Source organism: Nylanderia fulva, unplaced genomic scaffold, assembly GCF_048542155.1.
Source record: "Nylanderia fulva isolate GAGA-0341 unplaced genomic scaffold, ASM4854215v1 Scaffold17, whole genome shotgun sequence".
Taxonomy (NCBI): domain Eukaryota; kingdom Metazoa; phylum Arthropoda; class Insecta; order Hymenoptera; family Formicidae; genus Nylanderia; species Nylanderia fulva.
Window position 1 is genome coordinate 2,837,535 of NW_028189945.1, and position 13,873 is coordinate 2,851,407.

The window sequence follows — 13,873 nt, forward strand, 5'->3', positions numbered from 1 at the left end:
AATGGATTTATGGTAGAAAGAGTTTCGGGAACGATGTTGCTAAACGCGAATAAAATCGATAGAAGCATATATTATCCGCGGCAAACGAATGTACCGGATATAATCTAACATACTTTCTCTCTTTTTAGAAATTCCGTAAATTCTCGATTGTCCCCTCCTTAGGATCATTAATAGATCGGCAGGCGAGTGCGAGGATTTAGAGCGTAATGACACATCGCGCGCGCCTCTCTTACGAGATACTTACATATCATCGTTATAAGAATGAATCTGTAATATCGAGACGAGCCGAGCGAAAGTGCCTCGGCCGCATAAATGTCGGGCCGACTCGGCCGGGAACACCGAGAACGAATGGCTTAACGAATGTGGAGAGATCGGTGAACCGGAAGCGAAAGGCGCGCGCGCAGCTTCACGATTCGTTTGGTACGACGTATATACATAAGATCGTCAGTCTCCCGGGTCTTTAACGCTTCGCGGAACTAGAAATCTCCTTTTCACGCTCAAATCGCGCCGACTTTGTTCACGCATTTCTATAGCTCCACACTAATTCGAGCGAGAATTTTTCTCTGCCATCGCCGTAGATTGACCATAAAGGTGAATTCAAGTACGCGCACAAGTAGAGACGAGCTAAAGAGCGCGATTGACGAGAGACGAGAAATTCATTTTCATTGATGCGAACATTTGTTTATCGTAATTACTTTTCATACATCATCTTTTCTTATAAGTATAATATCGATTATAATATGCACATATATGTATAATATGCTTCTTCGCGTACGAGGAAATAAAATGTCTAACGGATTAAATCGGATTGATATTGTTGACGTATCGTTCTTTTATTACGTTTACATACATTCATCGCGGGAAATAATTGTTTCCACGTGTCGATTAAAAGTTAATTACCACGTTACGCTTGCGATGCAATGCGACCTTCGGCGCCTGTCGAGCCGGATACGGATATTTTCTATAGGCGCGCCCGCTTGTCAGATTACGGTGCGCGCGCTTTCGCGCAATCAGCGCGCCTCGGTAATTTCGCGCGGACGCGTTGATATCCTCTTTCCGAGGTTCTCCGCCGCGCGGGAAAAGACGGTGATTCCTACTTTTTTTTTCTTTTACGGGAGAACAAAGTCTATCTCGGGACTCTTGCAAATTGGAAACACGATATAAATGGAACGTGACCGTATACCTCGAAAGAAACCCCGGATGCAGGCGCGGAAAGACTCCGGTGCGTATTGGAAACGGGTGCCCACGTGCGCCGTTTTTGATACAGCGCGATTCACGTGGCGCAACACGTGAGTGTCGGCGGCAGCTATCGCGACGGGGTTTCTGCCGAGAGGGTGGATTCGCGCGGGTGGAGGGATCGTTAAATGCGAAGCGGAAACAGCCCCGTCCGGGAGAAAAGGGTGAAAGGTAGGGAGCGAGCGAGAACATTGCTCTTCTTCTTAGCTTACCCCGGTGCTGTCGCCACCATTTTGGAAAACCATTGCGCAATTATTATAGGAGCGAAACAAAGAACGGAAATCTTCGATATTATGCCGCACTCGTTCCCGAGTTTTCGCATAAATTTTACATGACATCATTTCCGTCGCCAAGTCTTATCAGTAGCCGAATGCGCGAAAAGCAATTTCTATATCATATTTATATTAATCACTAATCATATTTATATTAATTTTATAATTTTTAAAACTGTAATTTCTTTTTAAACAGTTTCTAATTTTTTAAAAATTTTTTATTATATTTTGCGATACAGTGTCGCAGATATAGAAGCGACGATTACTTCATGTGTAACGATGATTCAGATGGGCTATAGAAAATCGTCAGGACAATTCATATTTTAATCGTCCCATCTCGCAACAGAGAAGGAAAGAGACGAAGAGAGAGAGAGAGAGAGAGAAAGGAAACTTTTATCTGTCGCGTAGCAGACGATAGCCTATACGATTCATCTACCAGGTAGACCTCAATCATCGAACGGAGGAGAAACAAATGCGGTATCACGCACGACAGAGTCAGAATCGTACGGCCCACGCCGATCTCAACGTCGTCGAAATACGATCGTCATCCGACCGGAAAATACAAAGGGATATGCGGGTGACGTTCATAAATCGTTTGGCGATGCTGCAGTTGACAGATCGAATCGGGAGAAAGAAGAAAAGCGCTCATAAAACCTAACGAATTAGACAGCTGATGAAACAATAATTATCGCATATTCGTGAACTATATTAAGCCCTAAATTTCATCCTGGGGTCCATATACCATCGTACTCGATTTTCAAGAGTACAATGAAATAGAACCAGAGAACAGCTATATTTAATATAAGATAAATTTAATTTAATTTAATTTAATACAATATTTAATATAAGATAAATGTCAACACGTGAATAGATTAATTGTTTTAATGAAAAATATGATAAATCTTTCTTTCAAAATTAAGTATTAAACATCTCAGTAATAAACCTTTAAAATAATATTCTATTTACGTGTAAAAAGCACCTGTACTTTCAATCTGAAGGATAAAGCTTTGATTAACTCAGGAAAAATATCAAATTAATTATTTCTAACTTCAAGAGTTCTATTATAATTAATTAAAGATTGTCTCCGAATTGATTAAGAGGTCGTAACATTCTCTCAAACACTTGTGACTTTTTGAATATCTTATATTCATTATTGATTACTGAATGAATATTGCTGTCAGTTTTGATTAATATTTGATCATTATATGCGTATCGCTCGGGCAATGCAAATGCAATGTCATATGAAAAGAACAAGAAGAGGTTACTGGGCGAGAGAAAATTCCGAAGATCGGGAATACGTGTACGTACGAGTACGTTGACCTGAAATGACCTGACCTGCGACAACCTAACATACGTCCGACGATAAACTGCCGTATATCAAAGTAATTTTATGCGCGGATCATCGGTTCCGATATACATATATGTAGGTGTGTTATGCAGCGGTGCACTGCTTTTACGTAAGTGGAAGCATGCGTCCAGTTTTCCTTATATCTTGGTGTGTGTATTTAACTCGATTCGTTACATCGGCTACGAACCTGAATGCCTAATCAATCAAGATCATTCATCGAAAGTATTTTTTACAAATTTCCTTCAAATTTAATATTATCTATAATTTTATATTATATATAATTTGTAAAAAAAAAATATATATATATATATATATATATATATTTATATATATATATATATATATATATTTATATATAAGAAAAAACTTCAACCTTAGAATAAATATTTTTTAAATAATCTCAAAGATATATATGTACGTATTTTATAATGGATTTGTAATCGCAATGATCAGTGACAGTTGTCAATATCTGTACTTACATATGCACAAATCAATAAAAAAAATATATATATGTATAATGTAGATATAATTAATTTGTATATAAATACAAATATATCGAAAACTGTCACCGCAATTATAATTTCGAGCGAATATAGCTATTTATTATTAGTTGTGTTAAACTTGAGAGAAGCGACCCGTTATAGTTCGGTACGCTTACCTGCATATTCAATCCAACACGGAATTAACAGCGGAGCGCGCTTCGAAGAGAAATATACCCGAGTGGGATTGCGAGCGAGCACGTGATCGAGGAACGTGCCTCTCCCGGTGCACGTGGACCCGGGCGCATCCCCCGGCATCGGCCGCCTCGTGCTTTCAACCCTCTTTCGTTCCAAGGCAAGAGGAGAAGCTTCCGCTCGTCTCAGTCATCGCCGAGTCTCCTCGGGCTCTGCGTGCGTGCGAAATTGCATCGAAGATTTTCGCGAGTCGACGCGCTAAGTCTTTAACCGTTTCGAGAATAGATCCTGAAACCGTGAACGATCAATCGCCTAATTATTCGGTCTAAATTATCGCGAGAGAGATCGCGACACCATGGCGCAACCGTGTATAATTCTTCGTGGTCGCAATCGCGATTCGGGCCACGACGCGAGAGTGACAATCGATAGATTTAAACGACGTCACGTCGAAGAATCTAGCTTCCGGGTGCAGTAAAACGACGAGTTTTAATCCGCGGATCATCGAATCGATCGCGACGCAGCGCGAAGGCTTCCTTTCACGGGGATAATCGACAGTTACGGCGGAACGTAGCACTTGTTCCTTGACGTTTGATCGTGATTTTCTATATTACTTACTTTTGTACTCCGATATAATACATCCGACACTGTTTCAAGATAGATTTGGAAATAAAATTTGCGATCAAACACACATGTGACGAATAAATTAAATTTTTGCTTTATTTGTTTTGAGCATAATTAATTTTGTAAATTGTTAATATTGATAAGATATGTGGAAAAGATTTTTAGTTTTGGGAAAAAATAGAAATAAAAAGCTAAATGTGAAATTGAAAGCAGACAAACAAAAAAAAAGCTCGATGTAAAGAAATTATAAATTTTTATGAATATTCATATAATATCTAAAGCTAATAAAAATTTATAATTCCTTTATATTGAGTTTTTTTTGGTTTGTCTGTTTTCAAGCTTTCATTTCTATTTTTCCCAGAACAAAAAGATATTGTGTTATCATATATATATATATATATATATATATATATATACAAAACTTCGTTTTAGATTTTCACGTATCTCATCAAACAAACAAAAGTCAGTGAAATAACAAAATTTAAACAATATTCTACTATTTTCGCGTGATTGGATGGACTATTACGGAGGGTATTTGAAAGAATATGTAACTATTTATATGAATGAGAAAGTTTTTTTAATCTGCTTTTACGCACTTGTTAACTCATGGATAGTTCGAGAATAATACGAAGAACTGGAAAAAGCAAATATAATATACCTGTTAATTTGACTGAAAAATATAAGAGAATTTAAATCGTGAACAAAAACTGCAACTAGGAAAAGTCAATTGTGTCACATTGTAATCAATAAATTACTTCGGAAAGCGAAAGTGTATTGAAAATTAACATTAATAAGTAAATAAATAATTACACTAAAAATAGATAATACGATATATTTATCGATAAAAATATTCCATTACCTAAAAATTAATGTGAATATTGACGTGGAACTTGAAATGATAACATGAAATAAAACAACGTACAATCTTTGACTAAAAATTCAAGACAGATACGGTGATATCGAACTTTGATAATTGTTCACGTCCTACGTTCGATAAGAAGAGAGGAACAAATATTGTTGAATCCAGAATGGATTCCTGCGACTGGACGCGAATGGAAGAGAACGAGAAGCAAATGGCCGATGCGAATCCGACTTCATCCTGGCAGCAGTGTTACACCTGGTGCACGCCGTACTCGCATCCGCACCCCCACCATCATCATCCGCATCATCCCCGTCAGTATCAGGATGGCGGCCAGTATCAGCAACTTCCAGAGGGAAGCACCTCTGCCGCTGCAAACGCTTCAACCACCCACTATCCGTCTTCGCAGCAGCATCATCTGCAGCTGCAAACCTCCCAGCCGCCATCCCTGGACCAACAGCAGCATCTTCACCCTACTAGAAGTCAAATCGGGCATAGAAGAGTAGTTTCTTATGATGGGCCAGGTATTGAAATTGCGTCAATATTTTCATGAGCGATATCGATTCGCTTTGTAATCGAAAATTAGATAAAATTCGGTAATTTATATTCGTTTTATGATTTATGCTAGCTATATGCGTCCTACAAAAATTCTAACCAACAGCAGCATCTTCACCCTACTAGAAGTCAAATCGGGCATAGAAGAGTAGTTTCTTATGATGGGCCAGGTATTGAAATTGCGTCAATATTTTCATGAGCGATTATCGATTCGCTTTGTAATCGAAAATTAGATAAAATTCGGTAATTTATATTCGTTTTATGATTTATGCTAGCTATATGCGTCCTACAAAAATTCTAACGATTAATTCAAATATCTTTCACGAGGCATCGATCTGATCCTACGCGGAAGCTGGTTATATTTCCGACAATCCTGGCCTTGACTCCTGGATATTCCAAATTATCCTTCTCGCCGTGCTCCGGGAAGAATTCTCCCCGAAGACGGAAATTATATAAGTGCCTCCGTCGATAGTCACGCAACGTCAATCATCAAATGGATCGATCCTATCGAAAGGGTTAATATACCCTCCCTTCGCACAAATATCTTAAAAATATTATGTTGATTATAATTCCATTCCCTTATATATGTATATACTCTGGTTATGCCCAGGAGGCTTGCGTTTCTTCGTCGCTAATTTTTTTTTTTTTTCTACGATATCTTTTATCGAAGATTATCAATGATGCTAAGGAAGATTCAGAATCTCAAATCTATACTCTTAGACAGGCTGAGGATTTATAATTTGGCTCAAATAAAAATAATATTTCTATATAATACTGTCACTCTGACAATCATGATTATGCTCTCTACTCTAAGATGATTCAATTTTTTAAAGACGAGATACAGAACGAACAATGGAATAAATAAATAATGAAAAGCTCTATAACTGCGATTGGGAAAAACGTTAATCAAACGATACGAAAATGCGTTTCACATTGTATACATGCTATCAATTAACTTTTACTTTTGTATAATAAACGCGGAAGAGTGGAACGGAACATTTATGTCAGCTACGCGAATTATACCTTTGCGATAGCAATAAAATTACAGATTTTATGGCCTCTGTAGAAACAGAAAAATATAACAATGGGGAAAAAAAAGGTCAATTTTCGTGTCAGGCACTTTCACACATTCTTTCTTCATTAACATAAGTCGTAAATGACAAGCGCGGATTAGGGATTTTCGTCTTCGCGAGACGCCGCGCCAGGGCGTCGGAATGGCGAAGATGTCGAAGGCAATTTTTCCGGAAGCGCGTTGCGTAACGCGCGTTTCGCGACGAAAGGGATTGCCCTGTCGCGGAAGCTCTCGTGAAGGGGGGGGGGGACAAGGGGGGAAATATAGTCGCCCACGCAACCATCGGTAAATAGTTCGCTGAATTATTCATGGGAATCTGTTGCTTCCATCTAAACGGCTGTATCGCGGGTCTGTCTCGCTATGCGGATTTATTTAACCAAAAAATACGGTTAGAGAAATAAATTGACTTACTAACTTAAAACGCAGAGAAGTAAGTATATTTTTAAAGCCATCTATAATTACGTTTTCGCATAATAGAATCGATTTATTTAAAGTTTATTCAAATTTATTAACTCGTTCTCTTTACGTCGAATCATCGAAATGAATCACTTGTAAATCTGTGAAATTAATTACAGTAAATACTCTTAACTGCCTCGATTAGAACTTTACTTTCAATATCTTAAGCACTTGTGACGCAAAAAAAAGTTGTCGGAAATATAGGAAATTAATGATTTATAGTGCAAAGTTTGATATATGGATAGCAAAACGCAATCTTAGAATAGCAGCGTTATAATGTGATGATTCTGCGTAGATGACGCATTCCAATGACATCATTAAAATTGCGCGCACTATAATTATAATTATTTGTTAGTATTAGTTGATTGCACTTTTCGTATCTAAGTGAGCGCGTTATTTATTCATGACACCTTCGTATAAATATTTATTAATTCGTTGACCGTCTAATGAAAGAAACTTTTTTCACGTCTCTTATGATTTCTATGATCTCTTGGATTCAGGAGCGAATAACTATACTTATTGTGACCTGGAGAGTTATTACGTAACCGATATTTCCTATTTCGATCGGAATTGAGTTTCCACTTGTTCGCCAGGTGTCGGAAACATTTCGATTGTTTCGGCTGTTATTCGCGTGTTTATTATAGTGACATTAAATTTAAATTCCGAGAAGTAATAGCTGTCCTGAAAGCTAATAATTTCTATACATTTCTTCTGTCGTTTTGTAAATATATTAAAAAGAAATGAAAAAATGCATTAATAGAATTATTTTCTGTCGTGATATAATTCGAATTTACTTATTTTGAAATTCAATTATATAATGATTGCATATATATTCGTTTCATAGTTTGTTGTTGAAAAGTGTGTTGTCCAGAAAGTGCAGGAAGATGTATCGGGACAACGATCGCGTTTATTCGAGAGAGGCGATTGCACATGTAAATCGTTGTTACGTTCGCAGCATTATTGTCCGTCCCATGGAAATTTGAGAGGTATAATCTCGATATTGAAATAAACAACAACGTCCATCATACGGAGCGACATAACATGGAAACTGTATATAATCGCGCGCGATTTCCATGAACGGTATTCTCTTTACCATGTCGGTCTTTTCGCGCGCAATGCTCACTTTTATATTACTCCGTTATTCAAATCCGTCCCTCGTTCGATCAGTTTTAAGACGAATGAGAGAATAACTTTCACGAACGGACTACAGTCCGCATCACTTTCTGTTAGAAAATTACTTTCGATTATTTTGGATTCTACTCAAATTTCGAAATAAAGTAAATAAATTAATCGACTATCTTGATTGTAATACACGATCCCTATAAATTCATAAAATCTAATAGAACATTTAAAAAATATATTTCGTCTGTATAAATAAATTTTACAAACCATGTACCCAGATAGCACAAGCTATTCGAAAAGAATTCATTTGTATGTCATCAATTTTGAGTCTCTTTTCAAATACATATAGGACTCATTTTACAAAATGAATTCTATATGTATTTGAAAAGGGACTCCCCATAATATACTTACCCAGATAGCATAAGCTATTCGAAAATAATTCATTTGTATGTCATCAATTTTGAGTCCCTTTTCAAATACATATAGAATTCATTTTGTAAAATGAATCCTATATGTATTTGAAAAGGGACTCAAAATTGGTGACATACAAATGAATTCTTTTCGAATAGCTTGTGCTATCTGGATAAGTATATTATTCGAAAAAAATTCATTTGTACGTCATCAATTTTGAGTCCCTTTTCAAATACATATAGGATTCATTTTACAAAATGAATTTTACAAAATGAATTTTGTAAAATGAATCCTATATGTATTTGAAAAGGGACTCAAAATTGGTGACATACAAATGAATTCTTTTCGAATAGTTTGTGCTATCTGGGTAAGTATATAGATGAGTGATGAGTGAGATTTGCAATTAAATCAAATAATAATAGATATATATGATAAATTGAAAAATTGTAAAATGATATTTTTGTTATTTAGATAATTTTAGTCTTTATCTTCGTACTTTCAACTTCCTTGAAATGTGCTAAAAATCGTACGCGCGTTAAAGTCCGAGAGTAAATGATTAATTAGACAGTACGCTAACGACGTTTAACGACAGGAATAGTAAGCCGAAGTGAAAACGCTACCGCGCGAGGAATCAGTGATGAATTACGTAGTGATCGCTTGATTAGCGAAGCGACATCGCGAGGAGAGAGAGAGATTTGCGCGTATCCTCGAGCGGGAACATAAATCCATCCGCCGTGAGGACGCAATTACGGCAGCGCTTCTAACCAGCCGCGCATATGACTTATTATTGTTTCTTCACTGTCGTATGTGCGTTTCGTACGTAAGTGACGAATGCGTGCTTTCAGAGTTTGGGCGGGAAGGGACCCGTTCGTAAAAAAGCGTAAATCTGCCACGCGATTAATTAATTAATTAATTATTTCGCGACGCTATCATAATCTAAGAATTTCTTAAAACCGAGAGTGAATCGTAGAATCAATGAGATTCCATATCGATAAACAACTACTAAAGTATTAATCTGTGAAGAAGTTTCGATTGCACGATACCTACATCTTAATCGTTATACGCGATATCGGAATATTTAAGGAAAAAATTTTGCAATAAAAGGACGAAAATAAATTTGAAAAAAAACATAAAAAATTATACCTGAAAGAAAAGAGGGAGAAACATTTTAATATAATTCATCACGAGTGATTAAGTATCGTTCTTGTGAATATTAGTTGAACAGATTACGCGTTTTCTCGTTAATTCCGTATCTTGAAATAGATTAGTAAAAAATCAGTCTTATATTATCCAACGTTCGTAGAATATATGTTTGAAGATATATCCATCTGAATTATTTGCGATAACAAATAATAAACAAGACTATTATCGCCATAATTAACTTCTTTCTCGCGAATAGTAATCGGAATGGAATTATCGTACGGATTGCTCGTTAAGATTCTCGCGCGCGATTTTTCGTCATTTTTTTTTTTTCACATCCTTATATAAATTGCTGAATAGCGAGATTTTCTGCCGTTTTCCATCTCGTCATTTTATATAGGAAAAGATCGGATCTAAAATTCGTGGAAAAGAGAGACGTATCGAGAAGGAAAGCGATTACTCCGCGACGGAGTTTGCATTCAGCGTCTCGCTTAGAAATAAACAGCGCGACCGCCGCGTTATCCTGAAACGTTGCATTATCCTCGGCAGCGAGATGGAACGCCTTGGACAAACGTCCTTGAGCGCGGAAACGCGCGTAGACGAGCGGAAAAATCGCGCCGTTCCACACGTGTCCCGTCCGCGGATTCCCCTCGAACAGAAATGACATTTCTCGAAATTTAGTTTGCAGTTATTTAATTTGGTTTCTCGCGATGGAACGCGGAACGCGATTGTTCGCGTTTATGTTCTATCTATAATTATACGTGCAATTATATAATTAATGCGTATGAAAAACAAATACATATGATTAGATAATTATATTTAACGAGACAAGTCTCTTATATATTATCGCGAAGGTCTCTCTCGGCATGGCCGTTCGATCATTAGAGATTCTTGTTAATATATATTTAATTAATACAATTGTTATAGCGATTCTCCCCGATCGAAGTGTTTTGACATTTTAAACGGAAAGCCCTGATTATTCTAATTTATTCCAGGTTAACGGTCACAACTGGTTTTTTTTCTTTCTTTCTCTCTTATTTCTCTTATGCAAGTACAACAATATATCCGCGCTATGCGATATTCCTGGATAACATCAGCTTAATTATTTGCATCCGACACATATTGTTACAGCAAAATATATACTCAAGTATTAATTCGAAGAGGCTCGAACTAATGATCAGAGTTTATTTGAATAAACTTAAACGGCTGAAAATAGAACAAATATGTATATACGTATAACAAGTATACATATCTCGATTATCATAGTTCAAACTATTATTGATCATCAGAATTTTATAACACGAATCTCTGACTGAGAGCGCGGTCTGAAGTCATGGATGCGATACGAGATGACTTAACGAACCATCTGTCATTTTTTTAGAATAACGTTTACCAGCTCTGACAAAAATGTAATAATATAAATATGATGTTTTTTAAATCGACCAACAGAGCCAAAGCGCGAAAAATTAATTATTCGGAACTGTATCTCTTGATTTGAGACCACCAAGTTCCATATATAAATTAATCTCGAAACTTACATATGGAGAAATAGGCGCGAAAAATATAGGTCCGAAAAGTCGCTGAAAAACATCATATTTATATTCTTAATATTGAGAGCCGATAAAAATTAATATTTCTTTCTAAAAATGTAATAAGAATACTTTACATAAATACAAATGTACAAGGCATTTTCATCGCACCCCAGCGCGTCTTTGACGCTCACAATTTTGAGGCTGTCTCGGCGAAAGCGAAAAAAAAAAAAAGAGTCGACAGTGTGTTAACGAATAATTAATAATCCCGAATGAATAATATCGCGGCACGTGCAACACGCGGCGCGACATGACGTTTAGTCGCTGTCTGCACGTTCTCCATATTAAATAACGAATCCAAAGAAGAATAGTTCGCGCGAGTATATTCCATCGACCTTAAGGTCGACGGAATCCGCTGCGCGGAGAAATCCGAGAGCAGGACCGTGCCCGCGGGCGCGTGGGCCCGGGTGGGCAGGGCCCCAGGGGTCAGGGATCACGGCAGAAAAGTACCGGGAAAATGTTTCTGCCGCGAGGAGATACTCTATCTCTCGGCTCATAATGCGCAAGTGGGAGGCTGCACGCGTAGAGAACGAGAGAGAGAGAGAGAGTTGCTCTCTCGTCGTATATATATGCACCGCGAGACGCGCAATCTCTTCGTGAAAGAAAAGGGACCCCCTTTTGTTCGCTCTTCTTCCCTCCTCGCGTTATTGGGCTTTGTTTTACTTCGCCTCCACCTTCGGGGAATGCGATTCGTTGCGCCACGGACGGCCATGTGATCTTCGACACAGGCGCGTACATAATATAATATGTCGTATAATGGAACGAGAGAGAAGGAGGACGAGAGTGAGAGGAAGACAGGGATAGAAAGGGAGAAATTCTCGCTTGGCAATTTTTCTCTCTTTTTATCTCTTTAATTTTTGCAATTGTCACGTTCAATAGCAATACTATAATTGTATCGTTTTCAGGTGACCCCATGATAACATCCTCTCTGAAGGGTAAGTGACCAGCGACGATTATTTTTTTTTTTTCTTATTTGCGTACCTTCCCTTATCGAAGAATCCTACGAAGGGATTCCCGCCACGAAGTATTTATGTCCCTAGCTAAAATCGAGAACGACGATATATGACGAGTCGCTCCTTCTTGCATGCGTTTTATCAGTTGCATTATATGTCCACGCTTCTTTCACTCCACGTGGAAAGAATTTTCTCCGAAAGTCATGGTGGTTGTGGGCCAATATGATATTATTGGAAGAATTTTATAAAAGTTTCTCTGATTAATATTTACCACGATAAAAAATAATAGTAAATCGAATATATTTTAATATTTTTTATTATGGTAAATATATAATTCTTCCAATACCATATATATTGTTCCACGATTACCATGATTTTCAGATTTTTTCAGGGTAAATCCTAAGGGAAAATTCTCTCTGTGTACTTATATATAGATCGTAGAGAAATTTTTACTGGATAAGATAAATGATATAGATATGTAGTTGATTATTTTTAAATCACTATGAAACAATAAAAATCTAATTATTTTTTCGACATAAAACAATCATATGAGATATTCAGCTATTTAATTTCTGCACTTTCACAAATACGATATACATAAAGATTCGAAAGATCGTCTTTGCTCGCGGCTGATGAAAAGCTTAGTAAAAAAAAAATAGAAGACACTATATAGATCGAAACAAATAAAAAATTCGCGACGGAGATCGAGAAGATATCTCCGACAGTAGAGCAACGGATGCATCGATAAATTATCAACATGCAGGCAATAAAATTGCATTGAATTGACGCGTACGCGATATTTCGCGGGAAACACGAATCGGATGGGAGGAAAGAGGCAGATAGATACGAAGCGTGGCCCGGCCTTGTGATGCGTCACATCCTGTCATGTCTTCGTGTTCACACTCGTGTTACGATAGTCATAGAGAGAGAAGAATTTCGCGCGTATATCCGAGTATCTTTAAAATCGTATTATTCATCCTCCGTGCAATTTACGAATTGCGTTTCAAGAAACAAAATGCTAGTGCGATAACTGTAATGTGTGTTATTAAAAAAAAAAAAAAAAATTGGAATCGTTATTCATATTTGACGTAAGAAACTAAGATGAACGAATAAAACGAGTGGGTTTCTCTCTTTTATCTTTTTTCATTTTACATCATAAATGTGACTGATTGATAATAAAAGGTTAATAAAATAAAATTAATCTTACCCACCTAATTAGAAATTTCGTGTAATGTTTTTGACATAATAAATGCTAACTAGTATGTACACAAACGTAATTAGTGACTGTCCTAAAAGTGCGTTTTTAACCAAGCATCGATAATTACAACTTATTCTATAATTATAGTGCTCGTTGCCATTTACGATTTAAACAACTTTTAATCGCGTTCTGCCAACACGTGTTCGTGTCATGGCAACGCGAGTCGAGATGTAATCAATCGTAATTATAATATGTACACGTCTTCGTTTCCCGTTTATTCATAATAGAAATACCTCATCAATTTCGATGATAATCTCTCAATTGTTGTCCGGTTGATTGGTTGGTTATCGAGCGTGTTTGCGTTTTA

At 36.9% G+C, this 13,873-nt stretch overlaps 2 protein-coding genes across 4 annotated transcripts in view; one reads left to right on the forward strand and one right to left on the reverse strand.

Annotated features, from left to right (window-relative positions):
- The window catches only part of MED27 (mediator complex subunit 27), a 140,329-nt gene that overhangs the window by 58,605 nt on the left and 67,851 nt on the right, over positions 1-13,873 (reverse strand). The window lies entirely within an intron of this gene.
- Positions 1-13,873, forward strand: part of LOC114938369 (PAR-domain protein 1) — a 66,791-nt gene that overhangs the window by 15,408 nt on the left and 37,510 nt on the right. The window contains exons 1-2 of one of the 3 annotated variants that reach the window (XM_085481182.1): positions 4,987-5,534; positions 12,261-12,290. The exons of 1 other annotated variant lie outside the window; for it this stretch is intronic. In XM_085481182.1, coding sequence (XP_085337308.1) covers positions 5,180-5,534; positions 12,261-12,290 — 385 coding nt within the window. In that variant the 5' untranslated portion in view covers positions 4,987-5,179. Of the gene's footprint in view, positions 1-4,986; positions 5,535-12,260; positions 12,291-13,873 lie in introns of those variants that run through there. One more of the 3 variants, XM_085481180.1, reaches the window with a different exon arrangement.